The 25,333-nt window shown below is 47.7% G+C and overlaps 1 protein-coding gene across 1 annotated transcript; it reads right to left on the reverse strand.

Annotated features, from left to right (window-relative positions):
• Window positions 1-576: 576 nt before the first annotated feature.
• Window positions 577-23,083, reverse strand: LOC124685806 (UDP-glycosyltransferase 82A1-like). Its single transcript, XM_047219840.1, has 3 exons — window positions 22,606-23,083; window positions 11,430-11,666; window positions 577-1,441 (listed from the first exon to the last, which is right to left on the reverse strand). The coding sequence occupies exons 1-3, from the start codon at window positions 23,081-23,083 to the stop codon at window positions 657-659; spliced, it is 1,500 nt and encodes a 499-aa protein (XP_047075796.1). The 3' UTR covers window positions 577-656.
• Window positions 23,084-25,333: the final 2,250 nt, after the last annotated feature.

Genomic DNA, 25,333 nt, shown 5'->3' on the forward strand with positions numbered 1-25,333 from the left:
CGGTCCAATTTTAATCATAAGAAACACTTTTTCCATTGCATTTATCATACTTTCCATTTACATCATTATTTTAATCTGAAAATACAAAAATATTTAGTTATCTTATTTGCACACAAAACGTAAAAACAATCAATCCTTTACTGTTTTTACTTAGTTTACTTTACTTGTCTAGTTTATCTTACTTTTGTTACTACTTTATTTTACTATTACTAATACGAAACATTGTGTTTGACAGCCACACGGTGGAGTTGGAGACACAAAACTTTATTTTATTTTACAAGATTGCTAAAAGAAGAGAGGGGGACAAAACTCTTTACCATTCCCCAAGAGTTCGATATAAACCCTCGAGTCACCCTTGTGAGGTAAAATACTCTGCTGGCACAATACTCTGCACTTGGAGTCCCAGCGTCATCATATACCAATAATATTTATACGGTTGAAATAATTCTTAGTCAGAGAAACACCACGGAAAACGAGGGAGCCTTGTTTATTACTTGAGTGTATTTTCTTCATATCTGAAATGTGAGATTGTGCCCTTATACATAAAAATAGAGGGAGTACTTGCATTTCATATATCTTTACTTTTGTACACATACACATATACATGCTATAATTGAAAATCACAATTAAAGATGTACATTGTTGATCAGAAAAAGTCAAGCCGGCACTACAATTTGGGAGGGAGGAGCATAAACCTTGGCGGCTAGTTGCTCAAACGGAAGATCATCTCTCTTAATTCCGTCCACAAAGGCCTCGAGGTTTCTCTTCGCTACAAACCTTGCCTCACCCGCCATAACCCTTTCCCTCAACCCATTAATCTTCTGCTGCAATCGTCTTCCATCATCTCCTTCCACGATTCTCTCGATGCCGTCTTTCACATCGCATCGTCTAGTGCTCCACAACCTTATCCCTGTCTCCCACATCTTAACGATGAAGGCAGAGTTGATGAACTGGTCGCCGGACACGGGGTAGCAAAGGAGACGCACCCCATGTTGTATGGCCTCGAGCGTGGAGTTCCAGCCGCAGTGCGTGAGGTAGCACCCGACGGACTCGTGCGCGAGGACGCCTCCCTGCGGCGCCCAGGCAACGACCTTCCCACGGCCGGTCACCGTCTCCAGGTACTTAACAGGGAGGCCGGCTCGCCACGACGGGTCGTTTTTCAGAACCCATAGGAACGGCCGCCCGGTGGCCTCGAGGCCGAGCGCGAGCTCGCTGATCTCGTCCGACCCGATCGGCGCGACCCAACTCCCAAAGGAAACGTAGATTACCGATCCTGGACGCTGCTGGTCCAGCCAGTCCATGCAAGATCCATCTGCCTGCCACATGCTAGGGTTCTTTCCTGGCAACTTCAGTGAATTCTCAAGTAATCCGTGTATAGACAGTGGCCCAACATGGAGGATTTGCAGGCCCTGTGACGCGTGGAGCTGGTCGGAGCAGTAGTGGAAAACGGGGCAATAGGCCCGGTCCATTTGGGCCTTTAGACCCGGTTCCCGAACCGGGACCAACTAGGCGGGACTAAAGGGGGTACCCTTTAGTCCCGGTTCAAAGATAAACCGGGCCTAAAGGCCTCGACACGTGGTGCGGCCAGGGAGCTCGCGGTGGAAGGCCTTTGGTCCCGGTTCGTGGTACGAACCGGGCCTAGGTTCCTCTGCCGCGGCAGAGAATTGCTATTTCTCTGCCGCGGCACAGATTTGGGCTGTACCAGCGTTTCTCTGCCGCGGCAGAGAAACAGTCTGTTTCTCTTGCCGCGGCAGAGTTTCAGCAATGCATATATATATCATTCAAGAAACCACAAAAAATCGTCATGAATATATATAGACATCGTCAACAGTACACGACATAGTCAACACAGTACACGTAATGCATGCATATTTACAATACAACATGTCCTCGACGGATTTCGTCCCCCGTCACGATCCGCCGATAGTGCTCTCCACCTGGGGTAAGGACCTCGGTAATAAAGAATCCCGCGATTTCCTCTTGAATTGCTTTTATTTGATCCGCTGTTATGAGAGTGTCCCGCAGTCATGTCATCTATATTTAAAAAAGGAGATCAATATATGAATGGAACTCAATACAATAGATGGTACTAATTAAGATTAATTGTGAAAATTTGTTATCGTACACGAGTGTGGTGTATTTGGGGGTCCCCACCCTTGGGACAGGACATGTCACGCATGAAGGTGCAGACGTAGTATCCACATAAGTTATTCCCTTGTTCCTGCCTCATACACTTTACGAAAAAATAGTTCGATCAAACTAATAATCAAGCATCGTATTGAAAGTAAATATCATATATAAAGTTTCACGGACATAGCTATATATATAGTACTACTTACAGGGTAATCTCTAAATGTAAGCTCCGGTTTCCATTCACCCGGAACAGTATTGATGAACCGTTTCCAAGCCCTGCCCGGCAAAAAATTATGAGTAAATGAGTAATTGATTAGTTGATGATATCTTCGAATTAGAGCAGATGAAGATGCCAATACGAAATTGATTGAAACTACCTCTGGAGGATGGCAGCCATGTCCGCCCATTCCGCATATTCTTTACGTTTCGAGTCCATGACGTTTACGACTCCAAGTTGAAGATCAATGATTAGGAGAATAAAGTGGAAACTGCACAAGCATAGCTCAATGATTACGAGAATAAAGTGGAAGGTGCACAAGCATAATGTATGTTATATATAACACTCACTTGAAGTTGTAGGGAAAGAATATATCATCTTTGTCTGCTTGCTTCTCTAAAAACATTACGATGTTGTCCTCTGTGTCCTTGGGGTACCGTCGAACCGTAACTTCATGAACTGTGTTTGGGTCTATGAACCCCAGCGGTAGGAGCTTGCCTCTTTTGTATTCCAGCTTCTTCATTCTGCATAATTAAATGTATAGCGTACACAAAGGATAATTGTTAGTGCAAATGAATGAGCTACAAACTTGATTACACAAATAAATCACTTACAGGCAGTAGCAACTGATAACAGCTTTGTCGAGGGCGTCTTGATTGAATAACTGAAACAGTTCTTCTATCTCAAGGTTTATCTCGTCTTCCCCCCGGAAGTAATGCTCATCTCTAAGATACACCGTGAGGTAGCTTTCACTTCTTCGACAGGCTTTCAGGTACCATTCATGCAACCTTCGCATCTGAGTCCCTAGACGCGCGAGCTCGCCGGGTTTGACGAGATCTTTTCCGTATCTATACGTGTTTACCACTTGAGCCGTTGGATAGTAATCTTCGTACTCAACCGATGCTCCCCGAGCTCTAGCCGCCCGTTCGATCATCGATGCCGTCTCCGGATCATGATATGGCTCCACGATGAAGTGGGGTGCGGCCTGAATGTCCTGCTGTCCAAGCCGGGCGACTTTTTTGCTTCTTTGCTCGCTCTAGAGGACTGTCCAAGAGAGCGGTCATAATCAGCTCTCGGCTCGGGTCTCTTCATTCTCGTCTCGGCAAAGTGCTTCACCGTCCGCGGTCGAATAAACACCTTCTTCGGCGCAAGAAACGCCTTTTGCTCTTCGGTCTGCTCATGTGGTTACAACTCTGGAGTCTGTGCCCTCATTGGAGTTGATGATCTCTTCGGAGCTGTAGGAGGTGCCGCGGACAGCTTCCTCTTTTGCTTAAGTGGAGGCGGCGGAGTCTCCTGACGAGGAGGAGGAGGAGGCGGCGTAGTATTTTCACGCGGAGCAGACTGGTCATGGATAGGGGAATCATCATCGCGCACAGGAGAATCATCACGCGGAGGAGACTCGGGTGGCGGAGGAGGCGGAGGTGGCATGCTTGTTGGCTTCTCACCTGGAAACACAATGTTCTCCTTCCGCCATTGCACGGTGGTTCTACGGGCTTCTCCCAGTTCTTTGATTTCCCCATCTTCACCTGCAGGGTGCTCAAGCACCAACCCCTCATAAGCGCTCATCACTTCATCCACCATCACAACGAGCAAAGTCGTCTTGGACCGAACGGCAATGGTAAGACCTTGTAGGTAAGAGGATGCCGACCGCCGCCTTGAAGGATAGGTTGAAAACTTTAACATGCAGCTCACAAGGACGGCTCTCAGTGAGATCATCCACGGGGGGGTAGCGAGGAGGCTCGACCACCTGGTCATCATCATCATCATTATCCACCTGCTGAGAGGAAGCCACGCTGCTTTTCCGGTGTGGTTGAGATTGCAGCGGGGCGATGGCATTGAGCAGTGCAGGATCTACAGCCTGCCCCCGAGCCATCTGAGATGTAAGTACTTGGGTTACCATGCTTAATTGGGCTTGCATGGTGCTCATACCCTCCTCTAAGTTAGCCAGGCGGTCTGTTTCCCTTGCCTTCCTCCTCTCATGGCTTTTATCGGGAAATCTCTTCCTTTCCGCAGGAAAGCCATACTTCCACGGAACGGAGCCTCGCTGTGCCTCGTGTTCGTCCGCCCTGTTCTTTGTTCCCAAGGGCGCGTGTCAGCTCATCGTTCTCTCTTTCGGGCTGGAACAACCCCGCCTCCACGTCCCTATGTGCTTTTTCCAGGGCATCAATGGGAACCTTCAGATGAGCTTTCTTATAGATGCACTTCCCGGTTTCTGGATCCAACGTTCCCCCAATCCCGTAGAACCACTCCTTGCACCGTTCGATCCAACCGTGTGTCCCTAATCTGATCCCTTTACTCGGTCGGTTCCGCCTCAGCTGCCTCGCCACTTAGGACGGTTAGCCCCGTATCCACCTGGACCCGGAATTTGGTGATATAGCTTCAACGCAGCATTTGCCTTATTTATTTCCGACCTTCTCTTAAATTCTTCTGACTCCGTGCTGTACTTCACGAATTCTTCCCAGTGAGTTTTTACCTTCTCATTGTCCGGAGTCTTCTTTATCTTGATAAGGCGGCGCAATCTTTTCTTGTGGCTCTTGAATAGTTCGGCCATCTTCTTCTTGCCAAACTCGCGGAGGGCCTGCTCCATCTTGGCCTTTTCAGCGTCACCCCCTCTTCGGGTACTATGTTGAAATGTGACATGAGCTTGTCCATAATGCTGTTTTTGGCTACATCATCGATATAAAGACCTTGACCTTCTTCCTCTGCGCAGACAGCACTAGTCCCTTCGGCTTGTGCCATTCTCGAACGGTGATCGGGACGTGGTCCCTAACAAGCACTCCGCATTGAGCTATAAATGCCTTTGCACCTTTCTCCGGAGCAATCGGTTTACCATCCTTTTCGATGTGGGTGATGTCGTGCCTAACACCGTCATCCAACTTTTTGGCCGGGCCTCGCTTCCTCGACTTTACAGAAGAAGTGCTCGATCCGGAGGGCTAAAAAAGAAATAATTCATAGTCAGTACAATTTAATTAGTTAATGCATCTAGTCGATCAACAGCGGCTTAATTAGTTTATATACCTCGGTGATAACTACAGTTCGGGAGCCATTATGATGATCTTGTTCCTCACCGGCGCCACTAGGATCTTCTTCCTCAATATTCTCCGCTCCCTCACCGGAGTCATTCAAATAAGTTGCGGTGACATCGTCACCGCCATCATCCGGAATAACGTCGTCGTCGCGATCATCCAGAGTACCGTTTGCTATGAGTTCCTCCATGAAATTTTCTTGAATTTCATCTCTCTCCATGCTTTCTACAACGACCTGCAAGCTATACATAGGAACCATCATATGATCAAATTAAGGATAATGCGAGAAAACTGAAAATGGAGTTACATATGTGTAGTTCTTAACTAAGGATCGATAATATAGTGCTGAAAGCGATATCTGTAGATTACATGCATACATAGATATCGGGTTCATGTTTATTTAACCCTAATACATATCAATCACTACTACAACCACACTCAACCGCGCAGACCGGGTCCTAGAGGGCGCCGACCGGGTCCTGAGCCACGCTGGGTGTGCCCCCAAAGCCACGGAACAACAACGGGAGCATAGCTAACATGAGATCCCCGCATAACGCTCCATCCGGTCCTATACATGTTGTCTAACGCGTACATGTAACGGCGAACGTGCTGGTCCTCCGCTTCAATGCGCTGAGCTACCTCCTCCGGCGGGGCCGGCTCCCTCTGAAACGACCGTGGCCCATAAGACCTCCACCAAAGAATATCCGGGTCGACAACGGGACCCGGATTCCGCACCAAGGTGCGCGACCCGGAAGCTAAGACCTCCCAGTGCCACCCCGGCGGAGCCCAGTCCCGGACCTCCCCCATCTGCTCCATCTCCTCGGTGAGAGTCGGACCACGGCCCGCCGGCTGTCGCTGTCGCGGCATCGTAGCTACGGAAACAAATCATATATATATGTACCAACGTTAACATAAATTAAAAAATAAATTCACTACTTAGTCGGCGCCGGCACTACCGTTTGGGGGGCGCCGGCACTACATACTTTATTTTGGGCCGGGGGCGCGGTGGCACTACATACTTACTAACTAACACTAACACTAACTATATAACTAATTTTTCACTAACACTAACACTAACTTTTTCACTAACACTAACACTAACAAACTAACTAATTTTCTAACACTATTAACACTAAGACTAACAAACTAACACTAACACTAACACTAACAAACTAACTAATTTTCTATCTAACACTAACTTTTTCACTAACACTAACAAACTAACTAATTTTCGAAGTAGTAGTGGTTCGTGATGGCCATCTCGCGCGCCACACCTAGAGGGACAGGAGGGACCGGTACCCCTCCGACGCTCAGCAACCAGCCGGTAGGGACGCGGTAGCCCGGCGGGCAGGGGTAGTTCGACGCGCAAAGCGCCTCCGCCTCCCGGAGGGTTAGAGATACGATGGAAGCCATGTGACCTGGTGATGAGGTTTGTAGATATGAGTCTAGATGTGATATGTAAATGGAGGCCAAGCCAACATATATATAGTGAAAAAATGGCGGGAGGACGGAGGCGGGAAGCAGTGGAAAGCGCGGGAAGAAAAATAGGCGGGAACGCAGTGGCGCCAAAAGCTGTCGGTGGGATAAGGACGTGTGGGTAACCTTTAGTCCCGGCTGGTGGGTACAACCGGGAGTAAAGATCATTTTTTTGTCATATCTAACAAAAGTGTCGGTGGGATAAAGACGTGTGGGTAACCTTTAGTCCCGGCTGGTTGGTACAACCGGGACGAAAGATCCTTTTTTTGTCGTCTAACAAAACTGTCGGTGGGATAAAGACGTGTGGGTAACCTTTAGTCCCGGCTGGTGGGTACAACCGGGACGAAAGATCCTTTTTTCGTCATCTAACAAAACTGTCGGTGGGATAAGGACGTGTGGGTAACCTTTAGTCCCGGCTGGTGGGTACAACCGGGACTAAAGATGTCGGCAGGATAAGAACGCATGGGTGGACGCACTGCTCGATGAGATAAAGCATGTAGCGCACGACGCCCTGTCGAGTAGAAGCGGTGCTGTGCCTATAAAAGGAGCATCGATACGGCTTGCCAATCAGATCAACAAGCCAAGCAGAGATTCATTCCCATGGATTGGAAAATCTCCCGTGGCGCAGCTTCTCGAAGATGTTGTTGGTGCACACGCCCTACGGCATCTTCGGAAGCTGCGCCTCGGAATTTTTTCCCTGCAAGCCCGTGAACGACTACATCTCCTCTAACAGTGTTGGGGAAAGGGTTGGGAAATCTCCCGTGGCGCAACTTCTCGAAGATGTCGTTGGTGCACAAGCCTTACGGCATCTTCGGAAGTTGCTCCTCGGAATTTTTTCCTGCAAGCCCCTGAACGACTACATCTCCTCTAATAGTGTTGGGGAAAGGGTTGGGAAATCTCCCGTGGCGCAGTTTCTCGAAGATGTTGTTGGTGCACATGCCCTACGGCATCTTCGGAAACTGCGCCTCGGAATTTTTCCCTTGCAAACCCGTGAACGACTACATCTCCTATATATATATGGTACAAAAAGCCAACCACATCTCCACTTTTCATATCTTACATACAGTTAAATGATTACACAAAAATAAATGGGAAATTGATTGCCATGTTGAGATACTCATTTGTGCCATGGAGCATCTTCATCATTTAATCTTCTTCGGCCTTAACCATGGAGCATCTTCATCATTTAACTTGATTCTTGGATCAATGTTCACTCTGAAGGGTGGAATTTCATCAAACTTATTATAATCTTCTGACATGTCTGTCTTGTCCTCCACTCCCACGATGTTTCTTTTTCCAAAAAGAACTATGTGGCGCTTTGGCTCATCGTTTGATGTATTTGTTTCCTTATGTTTCCTTTTTCTTGGTTTGCTAGACATATCCTTCACATAGAAAACCTGGGCCACATCCTTGGCTAGGACGAATGGTTCATCTCTATACCCAAGATTGTTGAGATCCACTGTTGTCATTCCATACAACTTGTCTACCTGAACCCCGCCTCCTGTTTTGTTGACCCATTTGCACCTAAACAAAGGGACCTTAAAAGAAGGTCCATACTCAAGTTCCCATATATCCTCTATGTAACCATAATATGTGTCATTTGGGCCTTCATTCATTATTGCATCAAAGCGGACACCACTGTTTTGGTTGGTGCTCTTTTTATCTTGGGCGATCGTGTAAAATGTATTCCCATTTATCTCGTACCCTTGGAAAGTCACTACGATCGAAGATGGTGTCCGGGCCAGCAAGTACAACTGATCTTCAATATGTTTGTTATTCAGGAGATGTTTTTGCAACCAACCGCCGAAAGTCGACATGTGTTCACGTCTAATCCAATCGTTCGACCGCCCGGGTTCCGGGAGCGTAGAAAGTTCTTGTGGTCACCGATATACGGAGCCACCAAGGTGGAACTTTGTAGGACTGTGTAGTGTGCTTGAGTCAAAGAAATCCCGTCCCTACATATCATTGATTTCCTTCCTAGCGTGCCTTTTCCACTTAGTCTCCCTTCATGCCGCGATTCAGGAACACCAATCGGCTTAAGGTCAGGAATAAAGTCAACACAGAATTCAATAACCTCCTCTGTTCCATAGCCCTTGGAGATGCTTCCTTCTGGCCTAACACGGTTATGAACATATTTCTTCAAGACTCCCATGAACCTCTCGAAGGGGAACATATTGTGTAGAAACACAGGACCGAGAATGGAAATCTCATCGACCAGGTGAACGAGGAGATGTGTCATAATATTGAAGAAGGATGGTGGGAACACCAGCTCAAAACTAACGAGACATTGGACCACATCATTCCGCAACCTCGGTAGAATTTCTGGATTTATTACCTTCTGAGAAATTGCATTGAGGAATGCACATAGCTTCACAATGGGCAGTCGAACATTTTCCGGTAGAAGCCCCCTCAATGCAATCGGAAGCAACTGTGTCATTATCACGTGACAGTCATGAGACTTCAAGTTCTGGAATGTTTTCTTCTCCATATTTATTATTCCCTTTATATTGGAGGAGAAGCCGGACGGGACCTTGATACTCGCTAAGACATTCAAAAAATATTTCCTTCTCTCGCTTTTGTAAGAGCGTAGCTGGATAAATGACGTCCTTTAACTCTCTCATGCAGCTTTTTGGGGTCTTTCCAACGTTGCTGGTCCTCCCGTGCTTCGGTGTATCTTTTGTCTTCCCGTACACACCCGTAAAGCCTAGCAGGTTCACGCAAAGATTCTTCGTCACGTGCATCACATCGATTGAAGAGCGGACCTCTAAGACTTCCCAATAGGGTAGATCCCAAAATATAGATTTCTTCTTCCACATGGGCGCGTGTCCGGCATCGTCATTCGGAACGGACCGTCCGCCAGGACCCTTTCCAAATATTACATCTAGATCCTTGACCATACCAAATATATCAACACCATCACGATGGGGAGGCTTCCTCCGGTGATCAGCCTCACCGTTGTAATGCTTGCCTTTCTTTCTTACGGGATGGGTAAGCCTAAGAAATCGACGATGCCCCAGGTACACGACCTTCTGACTTTTTTCCAAATAATCACCTTCGAGCTCATGTAAACAGTGTGTGCATGCATTGTATCCCTTGTTTGACTGTCCTGAAATGTTACCAAGAGCAGGCCAGTCATTGATGGTTACGAAAAGCATCGCTCTTAGGTCAAATTCCTCCTGCTTGTGCTCGTCCCACACACGTACACCTGCTAGGGACCACAGCTGTAGAAGTTCTTCGACTAATGGCTTCAGGTACACATCAATGTCGTTCCCGGGTTGCTTCGGGCCTTGTATGAGCACCGGCATCATAATGAACTTCCGCTTCATGCACAACCAAGGAGGAAGGTTATATATACAAAGAGTCACAGGCCAGGTGCTATGGCTGCAGCTCTGCTCTCCAAAAGGATTCATGCCATCTGTACTGAGACCAAACCGTAAGTTCCTTGCATCCTGTGCAAAGTTTGGGAACTCTCTGCCTTCCATTGCAACAATTCCAGTGTGCTGCCTAGCTTTTTATGGCCATCTTCGCAAGTTGGGTATAACAATTTGTTGTGATCTTCTATCATCTTGTCGAAGGCCAACCTTTCCTTTTCAGTTTCACATTCTCTCCTTGCATCAGCAATGGCCCGGCCAAGATCATCATCGACAGGCTCATCTCGGTGCCTCTTGATCTTCTACTTCATTGTCTTCATTGCCTTCTGCAGTATCATCGTATTCGGGAAATTGGGATAACCGTCATCATCCTCTTCCTCTTCGTCATTGTCTTCCATCATAACCCCTCTTTCTCCGTGCTTGGTCCAACAATAGTAACTCGGGCATGAAACCGGATCGCAGAAGGTGGCTGTGAATGAGACTCGAGCGAGCGTAATTTACGGTATTCTTGCAGTCCACACATGGACAATACATGAAGCCACCATGTTTGTTTGCCTCCGCCACGGCCATAAAATTATCCAGGCCCGCAGATGAACTCGTCAAACCGTCGGTCAATGTACATCCATTGCCGATTCATCCGCATGATATAATTAAGCTGATCAAAACCATTACGGAACATCACGATGTATATATACACATGCATTTTATCAATTGCGGATGAAAAGGATAAAGTTGTTAACCTCGATGAAGAAGAAAAAAGCAAGTTAAGTGTGGCTTGATTTGTGTAAACTCAAGTGGCAAATCCTCTTAAGCATTTCATCAAACACCTCTTGTGCATGTGAAGAAGAGAGGAGAGCAATACACCCTCTTGTGAAGATAGTGAAAAAATGGCTAAGTGTGGCTCACACTTGGGCAAGGGCAAGGTTATATAGCCAGAGGGGGGCCTTTGGACCCGGTTTGTCATACAAACCGGGACTAAAGGGTTCCCCAGGCTGACACGGCCTGCCGCGCCCTGCGGGTGGACCCTTTGGTCCCGGTTTGTATGACAAACCGGGTCCAAAGGCCGCTACAGGACAGGCGCCAGCGGGTGGGGTCGTCCTGGGCAGAAACGAACCGGGTCCAATGGGGGCATTGGACCCGGTTTGGTTCAGCAGTGGGTCATTTGCTTGGGTCCAAAGGCCTCTTCTCCACTAGTGGAGTCTTCCTCGGCGGCTTCGCTGGGGAAGGAGTTGACGAGGAGGCAGCGGAGGCTCCTCGTGCGCTGTAAGATCTGGAGCCAGAAGGCAAATCTTTTTTCTTGCGATGCTGTACAGCCGACGAGCCATGGCAGCAGCTCTTTGGTGCCAAGTTGCAATTCTTCGGGTAATATGCGCAGGTTGTTGGCGGTCCGCAGGTCTGCGTTTTCTTGATCTTTGTCAAACCCATCTGTCAAAATGGGAATGCCTGTATACCAATAAAGGCAATAATTGTCTAGTAAAGACTAAATCAAATAAAATGGTGGAAACTTAATTCTTGAGCAGGCGCGCACTAGCTATCCAACCAGTGGAAGCTGCCATAGGAAAAAAAGAAATTGTGTGAATGAGATGCCATAGGAAATTAACTTAGGTCAATCTAAAATAACAAAGGTCACATTCAACTAAAGTATTAGGCTGTGATGAGCTGAGGCTAAAGTGAACTTTGCTGCTCGTGCAGGACCAGACTAGGCATGCAAAACAGCGGGTCTGCGCTACAAATGATCTAAATTTGAAGGGATCTGTTGATTCGTAGGATAGAAAAAATATAGGAATAGAAAAATATAGGATTACTATGTCATGCCTAGTTGAATCCTATAGAAAGATGAGTTCTCTTTGATTGTATCAAAGAAATATTTCATAAGATAAGACATCATGTTTTACTATAAGATTTGCAGGACAAGATTTTTATAAAATTATTTTCTATAGCTTATGTTCCTATAAATCAAACAACTAGTACAGAAAAAAAATCACATAGGATCTAAATCCTAAACAATTTCTACATAATTCCTACGAATCAAAAGAGCTTGAAGTAAAAAAAAAAGCACGTCTAGATGTGTAACTGATTGGGGCGGGCGCCGGGGCAAAAAGAACTACCCACGCCACACAACAAGACATGCTAAATTCAGGTGTGTTTCTGTGCCCTTGCAGAATGGCGCCAATTGTAATAGTGACAGGATTTAAGCATGCACGTTCCAATCTCCCCTTGCAAGTCTTATTTTATCCGTGAGAAAGATGCCAGAGCTCAAGCTAAGCTACAATTGGAACCTAGCAGTGCGTAACATAAAGAAAGACGCACAGCGAGCAGTTCAGCTCTAGGGTACTAGCAGGTACCTCAAACATATTATTAAGGATACAATAAAATGCATGTATGACTATGGATATTACAAAAGTAAGTAAGGATAGTACATACATATCACTATATAGTAAGGGCAGTACGTACGTCTATTGAGTACGTAGTAATTAGTAGTACGTATATAATTTTTCTCTTGCGAGATAGTAAGATACACTAGTGGAAAACAGGCCTTTTGATCCGGGTGGTTAGGGCCTTTTGTCGCGGGCGGCCAGCCGCGACAAGCAAGGCGCGATAAAAGGGAGGCCTTTTATCCCGGGTCACTTACGACCCGCGACATAAGGTCCACCACGTGGCAGCCGCCCGGCGCGCAGGGCACAGGCCCTTTTGTCGCGGGCGGTATTACCACCCGCGACAAAAGGCCCTCTACGTGGCGCGCGCACAACGCTTCTGCTTTAGGGTTTGAGGGGTGCAGCACCCCTCCCCCCCGCCACCGACCGCCTGTTATTTCATTTTTTTCGTCCGAAAATAAAAGTTGCATATATTTGTACACTACTAGAAGTTGTACACATTCATTTATTATATATATATATAGATCGATCAAACAAATATTGGAAGCAGAAGTCGATTCCCCTTACACATATTCGTAGGTTCCCTACATATATACATGGAGCTCACGATCGACAAACGGTACTAACGACCGTCTATTTGGAGGTAGAACAACTATTTGGACTAAACAAGCCTTTGTTGTTTATTACTTCTCTAACCAAAAGTCCCGCCAGTTCCTCCGCGATTCCTAGTGCGTGTTCCTTTGGTTGGAGTCTGTCCCGCATGAAGTCGACCTATATACGAAAATGAGATGAGTATGACTATATCAGTCTTGATAACGAAATATTGATGATAATAAATAAAGTTGTGAATGTTATTGCTTACGCCGAATTTATTATTGTTCTGCTTCTCAGTGGTTAACATGCGAATGGACTCGCAAACGTAGTATCCACATAGATTCGTCCCTTGTGGCTGCTGGGGGCACTCTACAGGAGTAAATGTTAGCTTGTTTGCAAAGGTAATGTCCTTATGAACATTCTTCAAAGCTTGCCAAGCCCTGCCAGGCAAAAGAATGATTGAATGAGTGGATAATTAATTGATATCTCACGAAAGATAAAGCATGGCGATGAAGGAAATTACACTTGGAGCAACTTCTGCAAGTCCTGGAACCCGGCCAGGCCTCTACTCAGTGGGTCTTTTACTTCAACTATTCCCTTATCAGGTTGAATGTCTAGTAGAATCCAGTGGAAGCTGCACATGTTATGCATATACGTCAGGAATTACACTTAACATCGAGTAAGAAAAATTGAATGTGCATAAAAGATCATTAAGACTCTCACTCGTAGTTGTAAGGAAACAATATTGAATCACAGAAATATTGCTGCCCCAAAAACCTTAGTAGGTTTCCCCCGTTTCTTCGCGTTTATGCTTCACCGTTTCAACATGTATTTTATCTGGGTCAACAAACCCAACATTGATAATATTATTACTTTTGCATTCACTGATCTTCAGTCTGCATAAGAGAACCCATAAGATATAATGAGTATATATATGCAATGAAAACGAACATGAACTGAATGAAAATGAACTTATATGTAGTTAACAACTTACAAGCAATAGCAACTCATGAGAGATTTGTCGAGGGCTTCTAGATTGAATAACCGCAGAGTTCATTCATCTCAATATGGATCTCCTCCTTTCGGTAGTAATATTCCCATGGTATACTCGCCACGATGTACATTTTCTTCTCCTTGCATGCATCAAGGTACCACTGATGCAAATTCCGCATATGTGTTGGCAGTTTATGCAGCTGCTCTCTGCTGACCAAGTCGGCCCCGTAGACAAATTTAGGAGCTATATCAGCAGTGGGTATTGCAGCATCTGATGCAGACAGCAATTCCTCCAGGGTAACTGAACAAGCAGCCGCTAGCCTTGCAGCTTCTTCCATATCGATACCACCATGATGTTCCTGGTACAGCTTGGGAACATTAAGCACTTTGAGTGCTGGGATCGATTGTTTGGGCTGAGCACCGAGGAGGGGAACTTCCTTTCTCTTTTTGCCTTTTGTCGTTTGCTTGGCCTTGAGGGGTGCACTTGTTGAACTTGACCTTTTCTCATCTGCACTTCTAGCTGATGATTTGCTCGTGCCAGCAATGTCCTTCTCCTTAGCCTTTTCATCCGTCTTCTGGTCAATTACCTTCGCAAGAGTGCGTGTATAGTCATCCTTCTTCTCGTGTAAGTCATACTGCGATGGTGTGTTCAGAAAACTAGTAGCATATTCTATTTGCTTCTCTGTGTATGGCTCTGGCGCTGGAGGTTTTGGCTTATGAAAAAAATCATAATTGTATTTCTTAACAATGGCATCATTTTCCTCCGGGGTACGATCGTAAGGACGGGGGGGAGGAACCTTTGGTACTTTTGGGAGGGGCGACTTCTTGGGGACAGGACTCTTGAAACGCTTCCGGCTGGGTGCATTCCGAGTCTTTTTGGGCGGAGGCGGCGGCGCTGGAGATGGAGATGGACTACCGATGTCGTGGTCGACGTCGTACCCACGGGGTGATGGTGGCGACATGTGATCAGTAGGAGGAGGTGATGGTGGCCTGCGATCACCTGGAGGAGGTGATGGTGACCTGTTGGGACGACTGGTACTAGGTGCTACCCAGCCTGGCAGCCTGATGTTCTTCTTTTCCCAGAGAATGATTTCTCCCAGCACCTCTCTGAGTGTAAGCCCCCCATCACCTCCAGGGATATCGAGCTCCAATGTCTCCCACGACGGGACAACTGAATCCACCCCGACACGAGCATAGCCAGCTGGAATCGGATTGCCATGCCATGTTGCCGGCTCACCTTGAGGTCCAAATGCCGGTAAGACATAGCCGACCGCCACCTTAACGAAACCTTCCTGAACACCTCATGGAGATCACAAGGTGTTTGCTCCTTGATTCCATCCAAGGGGTCGCCGGGACCGGCATCTATCATCATCCGTGTAGGAGGGGCCTCCGAGTCGGCCATGCTCGCTGTCTCGTCGCTGAGATATTTCAGCGGTATTATCCGGCGGGCGCTGTCCTTTTAGTTCATTTATCTCCCGCTGCTCGCTGCTGAAGCTCCCGCTGCTGCTGGTCAAGTCGGCGTTGGAACTCGGCCATCCGGTCATTCCGCACCTCCAGCTGGCGTTGTTTAGCTCTCGCTCGGCTTCTATAAGTCTCCGCGTCGGCCGGAAACCCAAGCGACCACGGAACACTAGGGCCGAAGCCTCTTGTTCGTCCTCCCTTCTCGGGATTACCGAGGACAAGCGTCGGCAAGTCTTTCTCTCTATCGGGAGCAAACTTTAGTTTCCCCGCCTTTATATCTGTCGTCACTTCAATCCATTTTTGCCTCGGGTACCCTAACCCTGGTGTCACTTTCAACAATGTTCCCCGTCTTCATGTCATACTCACAGCCATGCGCGAGGAACCAATTTCGAGCCCTTGTGTCCCATCCTTCTCGCGTGGGTTCCGGAGTGATCCCGTTCAGCTCCATCTCAGCCTCTTGTGCATCCCACTTAGGCATGGCTCTTCCGTAGCCCCCTCGCCCCGTATGATGGTGATATTTCTTCTCGCTTGCATTCTTCTTGTTTTTCGCTGACAGGTTCACAGCCTCCTCTGATTCTTTGTACCTCACAAATTCTTCCCGGTTATGCTCCTGCTTCGCTAGGTAGTTCTCGAATAATGGAGGCTTCTTGTCTTTCTTATAATTTTTCCATAACCGGTTCTTATACGCCCGGAAAAGTTCCCCCATCTTCTTAAGAGCCCATTTCTTCACTAGCGCCCGCTGCTTAGCATTCTCAGACTCCGATCCCAAATCTGGCAAAGTGAAATGTGCCATGAGGTCTGTGAAAAGTGTGTCCTTGTACCTATCGGCAACCTGATTTTCGGACACATTCTTCGTCTTGTTCCATTCTCCGACGAGTGATCGGGACACGATCTCTAACCACAACTCCGCACTGATTTTTGAACTTCACTCCGACATTCTCGGGTACCACCGGTTGGCCTTCCGGTGATATAACTTCAATTGTGAAGTGGTCTTTCTTGGTCAACTTCTTTGCCGGGCCTCGTTTCTCTATCTTATCTTCGGAGGCCTAAGAGAATACATATAGAATTGCATTAATGCCTCTATACTAATGCCTCAATACATATGTACATATAGAAATCCATTAATACCTCGTCACCGGAGCCGTCGGCTTCTCCGTCACCGGAGCCGTCGGCTTCTCCATCACCGGAGCCGTCGGGTTCTCCATGACCGGAGCCGTCGGGTTCTCCATCACCGGAGCCGCGGTCTTCTCCATCACCGGAGTCGGCTCGGTCGGCTTCTGTACCATCGCGGATTATGTCCGCGAATATGTCTTCCTGTTCCAAGTCCCGTTCGAATTGATCCATTGTTTCGCAAAAGAATTAAATCGATAAGTAAATGTTCAAACACAAACCAAACCCTAACCCTAATCAAACACAAACCAAACCCTAACCCTAATCGGCGACACGTGTTTGCGAGAGGGAGAGGGGTGTCGGCGACGCGTGTTTGCGAGAGGGAGAGGGTCTCGGCGGCGCGTGTTTGCGAGAGGGAGAGGGGTGTCGGCGCGTGTTTGCGAGAGGGAGAGGGTGTCGGCGGCGCGTGTTTGCGAGAGGGAGAGGGGTGTCGGCGCGTGTTTGCGAGAGGGAGAGGGCGCGTGTTTGCGAGAGGGGGAGGGTGTCGGCGACGGGTTTTTGCGAGGGGGAGGGAGTCGACATCGCGTTGTTTGCGAGAGGGGTCTCGGCGGGTGTTTGCGAGAGCGGTGTGTTTGCGAGAGGGGTGTGTCGGCGGGTGTTTGCGAGAGGGGTGTGTCGGCGGCGGTTACAACAAAATGTCACAGATACATCTTGATGTTCTATGTGTTTGCAAAGTCGTTTCACAAGACATTTGCTTGTCATTTTTACACATGACACAAAAAATGTTGGTTTCGCGCGGAACTTGGCGTACACACATGGATTGTTGACATATACGCGTGAATTACTAAATTACTAACTAACTTAAAAACTAAATTATTAACTAACTAAATTACTAACTAACTTAAAAACTAACCAATTAAATACATAAAAACTAATTAACAAGAAAACTAATTAACTAACTTAATACTTAAACTAAATTATTAACTAACTAAATTACTAACTAACTTAAAAACTAACCAATTAAATACATAAAAAACTAATTAACAAGAAAACTAAGAAATAAAAAAAAGGGGGCGACGGCGCGCGCGGCCGCCGGTACTGCCGCGCGCCGGTGGCTACCTGTCGAGGCGCGCGACGCGGCAGCAGAGGAGGTCGCGAGGAGGCGGTGGCGCGGCGGCAGGGGAGGTCGCGAGGAGGCGGCCGGCGCGCGGCGGCGGCGCGGCGGCGGGGAGGTCGCGAGGAGGCGGCCGGCGCGCGGCGGCGGCGCGCAGAGGAGCTCTCGCGGAGGAGCTCGAGGAGGCCTACGGCGGCGACGGCGCGGCAGAGGAGATCGACGGCGGCGACGGCGCGGCAGATCGACGGCGGCGATGGCGGCACGGCAAAATCCGGCAGCCTGGCGGCGTGATTTTCGCTAAGTGTTGGCCTCCGTGTGTCGCGGGTGGGGGCTCCGCCCGCGGGGTTAGGTATTTATACCTAACCCCTTTTGTCGCGGGTGGTGGCACGACCCGTGATAAAGGCCCCCTTTTATCGCGGGTCGTGCCACCACCCGCGACAAAGGGGGTCCTTTATCGCGGGCCGTGGCTCGACCCGCGACAAAAGGGGGTGGGAGGGGGAGGCGGCCGATCCGCGTGAAGCGCATCCAACGGCTCCAGGCCGTTGGATTCAAACGGCCTGGAGCCGTTGGATGCGCTTCAAGCGGATCAGGCCTGCAACAGTTTTTGTTTTTCTGTTTTTTTCTGTTTTTTGTTTTTCTTTTTTTTTAATAAAAACTATTATTTCAATAACTTTTAAATGGTAACTCAAAAAGAAAAGTTTTATATATGAAAATTGATCAGAAAAATCCAATGAACATGAATATGATATCCATATAACTATTTGCATCTCGCATCATATCCACTCGTGTCGCGTCCCCGTGCCACGTGTCGCCACCTCTTCCACGTGCCTCGCCCCGCCGACGCCGGCGTGCGACGTGTAGCCACCGCTGACACGTGCCTCGCCCCGCCGACGCCGGCGTGCGACGTGTAGCCACCGCTGGCACGTGCCTCACCCCGCCGACGCCGGCGTGCGACGTGTAGCCACCGCTGACACGTGCCATGCCCCGCGTGCGCTATATAGAGCGACGAGTGCGGGCGCAACCACACGTCGCCACCGCCTCCGCTCATTCATCTCCGGGATGCCTCCATGTCATCGAGGGCGTCCGGTTTCCGTGGCGTTCGAGTGCATCCGAGCGGTAGGTTCACCGCCGAGATACGCGCCGGTGGCTTCCGCCTCACCCTCGGCACGTACAACACGCCGGAGGAGGCGGCGCGCGCTTACGACGCGGCGGCGTGGCGCTTTCGGCGGCCGGGGCACGACATGAACTTCCCGGATGTTGAATCGCTAGAGGAGGCGGAGTTCCTCGCGCCACCGCCGTGCCTCGTCACCGACGAGGACCGTCGCCGGCATCGCCGGTGCAGCGCAGGATCGCCATCGCCGAGCGCGACGAGCGGTTGATGCGCCGGTGGAGGGCGCGGTCCCCCGACGCGTTCTTTGCTAACCTTAGGGCACAACGCAGGTCCAACAGGCGCCACCGTCGGGCCGTCGCCGCCTTCGAGCTCGAGAACTCGAATACAACTTGGACCGAAAACGACCCTCGGTGGGATGACCTTTGGACGGAGACACCGTTGCTTTCCTTCCTAGCGTGCCTTTTCCAGTCAGCCTCCCCTCATACCGAGATTCAGGAACACCAATCGGCTTAAGGTCAGGAAGAAAGTCAACACAAAACTCAATGACCTCCTCAGTTCCGTAGCCCTTTGAGATACTTCCTTCCGGCCTAGCTCGGTTATGAACATATTTCTTTAAGACTCCCATGAACCTCTCGAAGGGGAACATATTGTGTAGAAATACAGGACCGAGAATTCTAATCTATTCAACTAGGTGAACGAGGAGGTGCGTCATAATATTGAAGAAGGATGGTGGGAACAACAACTCGAAGCTGACAAGACATTGGACCACATCTTCCCGTAATCCCGACAAAGTTTCGGATCCATTACCTTCCGAGAAATTGCGTTCGGGAATGCACATATCTTCACAATGGCTAGTCGAACATTTTCTCGGTAGAAGTCCCCTCAATGCAATCGGAAGCAATTGTGTCATAAGCACGTGACAGTCATGGGACTTCAGGTTCTGGAATTTTTTCTCCTTCATATTTACTATCCCCTTTATATTCGACGAGAAACCAGACGGAACCTTGATACTGAATAGGGCTTCAAAAAAGATCTCCTTCTCTTGTTTGGTAAGAGCATAGCTGGCAGGCCCTACAAACTGCCCTGGATGATTGCCGTTTCGTCCTTTATGAAGTTCCCGGTCCTCCCGTGCTTCGTTGTATCTTTTGTCTTTCCATACACGCCCGGAAAACCTAGAATATTCACACAAAGATTCTTGGTCGGGTGCATCACATCGATTGCGAGCGGACTTCCGGGACTTTCCAATATTCTAGCTCCCGGAAAATAGATTTCTTCTTCCACATGGGCGCGTGTCCGTCATCGTCTTTCGGAACAGGTCGACTCGCCTGGACCCTTTCCAAAGATAACATTTAAATCCTTGACCATGTCAAATATATCAGCACCACTACGGGGACAGGCTTCGGACGGCGGTCCGCCTCGCCATCGAAATGCTTGCCTTTTTTCCTTAAGGGATGCTTGCGCGGAAGGAAACGACGATTGAACGGGTACACAACTTTTCTCGCTTTTTCCCAAATATTTACTTTCGGTCTCATCTAAACAAGTGTGTGCATGCATTGTATCCTTTGTTCGTCCGTCCCGAAATGTTACCGAGAGCAGGCCAATCATTGATGGTTACGAATAGCAACGCTCGTAGGTCAAATTCTTGCTCCGTGTGCTCATCCCACACACGTACACCTGGTTTGGCCCACAACTCCAAAAGTTCATCGACTAATGGTCTTAGGTACACATCAATGTCGTTGCCCGGTTGCTTTGGGCCTTGGATAAGCACTGGCATCATAATGAACTTCCGCTTCATGCACAACCAAGGAGGAAGGTTGTAGATACATAGAGTCACGAGCCAGGTGCTGTGACTGCAGCTCTGCTACCCAAAAGGATTCATGCCATCTGTACTTAGACCAAAGTATAAGTTCCTTGCCTCACCTCGCAAAATCCGGAAACTCTCTCCCGATGTTTCTCCACTCGCCGACCATCAGCGGGGTGCCTCAACATCGCGTCTTTCTTACGTTCTTCCATGTGCCATCGCAACAACTTGGCATGCTCTTTGTTTCTGAACAAACGTTTCAACCGTGGTATTATTGGAGCATACCACATCACCTTCGCAGGAACCCTCTTCCCGGGTGGCTCGCCCTCAACATCACCGGGGTCATCTTTTCCGATCTTATACCGCAATGCACCACATATCGGGCATTTATTCAAATTCTCGTACTTCTCACCGCGGTAGAGGATACAGTCATTAATGCATGCATGTATCTTCTGCACATCTAATCCTAGAGGGCAGACAAGCTTCTTTGCTTCATATGTACTGACGGGCAATTTATTATTTCTTGGAAACAGCTTCTTTAATATTATCATCAATTTCTCAAATCCCGAGTCAGTCACACCGACCTCCGCCTTCCATTTCAGCAATTCCAATATGCTACCCAGCTTTCTATGCCCATCTTCACAACCTGGGTACAACAATTTGTGGTGGTCCTCTAACATCTTGTCGAACCGCAACCTCTCCTTATCCGTGCCACGATCTCTTCTTGCATCGAAATGGCCCGACGAAGATCATCATCAACACGATCATCTGATGCCTGTTCTTCACCTCCTTCTTCTTCATTGTCGTCCATTGCGGTATCAAAGCATTCAGAGAACATAGATCGGTACTGGTCATCATTATCTTCTTCCTCATCGCCGTCTTCCATCATAACCCCTTCTTCTCCGTGCTTGGTCCAAACATTATAGCTGGACATGAATCCAAACCGAAGCAGGTGGCTCTTAATGTCTCTTGAGCAAGAGTAATCCTTCTCGTTCTTACATTTTAGACATGGACAGCACATAAAACCTTGCTTCGACTTGTTGGCCTCGGCCACAAGCGAGGAAAGAATTCACGCCCTCTCCGAAAGCGGGGGCACATCGGTTACCGTACATCCATGGATGACTCATCCGCATCATAAGTACAATTATATATGTATCAGATGCAATCACCTTGCTAAAATTAGTATTGTACGGACTATGCATATATATATAGTCGAGAAAATAGTTGCTAACCTTTTAGGATCAAAAAAAGGAGAAATCTTATCAAATAAAACCAAGTGGCATCCCTCTCACAAGCATTCCATCAAACACCTCTTGTGCACATGTAGAAAAAATGAGCTAGCATACACCTCCACCTTCACCACCAAGGAAAAAATGAGGTGGGGGGGGTGGCTGGCTGCTTCTATATATATAGGGGGGACATTTTGTCGCGGGCCGTATTACGACCCGCGACAAAAGGGTGGCCACGTCGCTCCTAACCCTTTTGTCGCGGGTCGTAATACGGCCCGCGACAAAGGCCGCGACAAAAGCCTCCGCGCGCTCCACATGGTTTCGGGGCGACGTGGCCAGGCCATTTGTCGCGGGTGCAGGCGCGCCCGCGACAAAAGGCTCCCACGGAAGCCCTGTTTTCCACTAGTGGATATATGGTCCTTCCTTCCGTTGTACAGATATAGGACCGTTGTATAGGATTGGATTTGGATCTCATATACAGAGCCATGTGAGTGCCAGTGACGCTGCCGGGCGTAGCTTGACCCGATCTTCCGAAAATAACGGCCGTTATATATTTGGAAGTTGAAACAAGAAAAGGGGGACCTGGATGCATACCGGAATCTGAGATGAACCGCCGTCGAAGAAGCTCCGGGATGGCAGCCACGACGCGGAAACTCGCCAGCATCGCCGGCCAGAACCCCACGGCTGGCACGCCGCACCGGGAAGCGACCGGGATGGCCCACGACGCGAGGACGTCAACGACGACGCACGCGGCGTGCCCCCGCGTCAGCATCCGCTCCAGGTGCGCCGGCATGTGGTGCTCCATCGCGTGCGCGATGCTGGCGAAGCCCGGGGGCTCGCCGCCGTCGTCAAAGATGCCGCTGGGAATCGACGCAAGCCCCACGCCGGCGGCGGCCACGTCGGCACAGCTTCCCATGCGGCGGTGGACGAAGTCGGGCACGGCCACGGTGCACGCGACGCCGCGCGCGGCGAGGGCGCGCGCCAGGTGGAGCATCGGCGTGACGTGGCCCTGCGCCGGGAACGGCACGAGGACGACGGCGGCGACGTCGGCAAGCTCTGGATCCGCTCCCATGCCAGCCGGCGGTTCGAAGCAAAACAAGCGAAGGAACAATGTGCGGGTTGGCCGCTACGATCGAGCGGTACTGGAGCTTGGCCTTCGAACGTGGTGTGTGCTGGTGTGTATATTTAAAGATGTGGCAGCGCGCGCGCTCGCGCGGGGGCGTGGCATTTGATTCGCCGGCTGCTTGCCTACTGGCCGTGTCCCTCTCCCTCTACATTTGACATTGGATAATTAAATTAAAGTTGCTGTTATCTTTTCGTCCACTGTAAACGCTATACTATGGCATATATTATTCTCATGGTTAGCTGAATCTGTTTACCCTCCATTTGGGCTCTGTCAGCTTGGATAATCATCTTTTGTTGGTGTCAGACGTTGACTTCCACAATCTTGAAAACAAAACTGAACATACTAGGAGTAGAGTAATTCACCACATGTTTCCAAAGCAACATCTGTCAGATGACAAAAATTAGGAGATTACTGACAACACACTGAATATTGGTTACATTACACAGTGCCACGAGATTATATACAGAGCATCCTAAAACAACGTATTTAAGGCGATTTCATGAAATCGCTTGCTTGGGAACGAATCATATATATATCACAAATCGAAGTTCATACAAGTTTACGCCAGATTAAGCCAAATTCGTACAATTACGCAGTTACGAATCAAGTGTATATCATAAAACTATACTCTTGTGTACGGTTTGTGCAGGTTAAGTTTGTTAAAAGAACGTATCACAGAGATGTACCACCTCCATTCCATGTTCATTGAAGCATTGTCACGTATATTCAGATGTATCTACTCACAAAATATGTCTAAGTATATCCAAATTACCGACAAGAGTTATGGAACGGAAGGAGTAGCTATGTAGCTCCGGGATACACTTGGTCCCTAAATAAGGACTTTGAAGAAAAAATATTTAATATTTTAATTTCGTTTTATTTTATTTGGTTAATTTAGACACATATTTGACTACTAATTATATGTCATATAATTCATGCCAATAGGCTTGTTTTCAAAAGTATTTACTTTTATTGTGATTTTTCTATCACGTCAATGAAATTCTAATGGAGCAACTATTAGTCGAAGTCCTGTGGGAAGCAAACAAAATTACTCTACTTGTTGCATTTCTGGAGGGAGAAAGTAGTATAATTGGTTCATGCATCTATATTTGGTGACTTGGTCTTTGGATGTGCAATTTATTGCTGGTTTGTACATCACACAGATAATTCACGAACTGTATTAATTGAAGAACAAAGTTAACTATTTTGAGGCCAAATTCATTAAGTAACATGCTTGGTTGACTTTGGGATAAGATAACTTGAAGTTGATGCATGAATTCTTTGTCATCATTATGACATGTTGCTTTCAGCAAAGAACAAGGTGTCAATTTGGATATGTATATAGAGTGCAAGAAGTTGGATATCATTTTTAAATTATTAAAATGCTTACGTCAAAGAATAATGTGGTACATAGTTGACAGAATGCAGCATATTTGATTATATTTGTGAGGGTTTGTTCCAACACGTGCGCAAAACGTTATGTGGAATTGTTACAACACACAATGATCACAGCTAATGTCTGCTTGTGATAGATTATGAATAGATTGATGCTAAATTAAAACATATCTAACAATTTGCAAACACAAGTTCGGGTTGGTAAAATATCATATTTTGTTAAAAGAAATCTTTCCCAAAGTAATGGCCGAAAGATACACTTCACCAATCTATTTTAGACGTACTACCAAAAGCTATTCAACTAACACCATAATCTTTTTTGGGTACAAATATGTAAAGCAATCGTACATTGACATAGAGAAATAGTTTTAAAAATTCAGATTCACTCAACTGAGAATTTTGTAATTAGTTCTGAGATGATACCGTGAACCATTATTCCAATGCTGAGATCCACGCAAGATTTAACATTTTTGAACTATGTGAACAAAGAGTACTCTTTTTTCACTAGATTAAAAATTGTTCCAACATTGTGAAACATTTTTATTTATGTGGAATTTTTTTAAGTTGATCAAGATACTCAATCGACTCAGAAAATAGTTGTTTGTTTTGCATGGACAATTTGTTGCAACAAAGAGAAAACTTTTTTTTATATATTATCAACACTGTCACACACCTTCGTCTCATTGGTGGTTGTGTGGGTTTACACAAGGTTAACAATACAGGGGTAAACCTAAAAAGACTACTAGATCTGAACCTACAGCTACTCCTAGCTACTCCGGCGCCTATCCCTGACCAGCTCCG

This window comes from Lolium rigidum, chromosome 2 (assembly GCF_022539505.1).
Source record: "Lolium rigidum isolate FL_2022 chromosome 2, APGP_CSIRO_Lrig_0.1, whole genome shotgun sequence".
Taxonomy (NCBI): Eukaryota; Viridiplantae; Streptophyta; class Magnoliopsida; order Poales; family Poaceae; genus Lolium; species Lolium rigidum.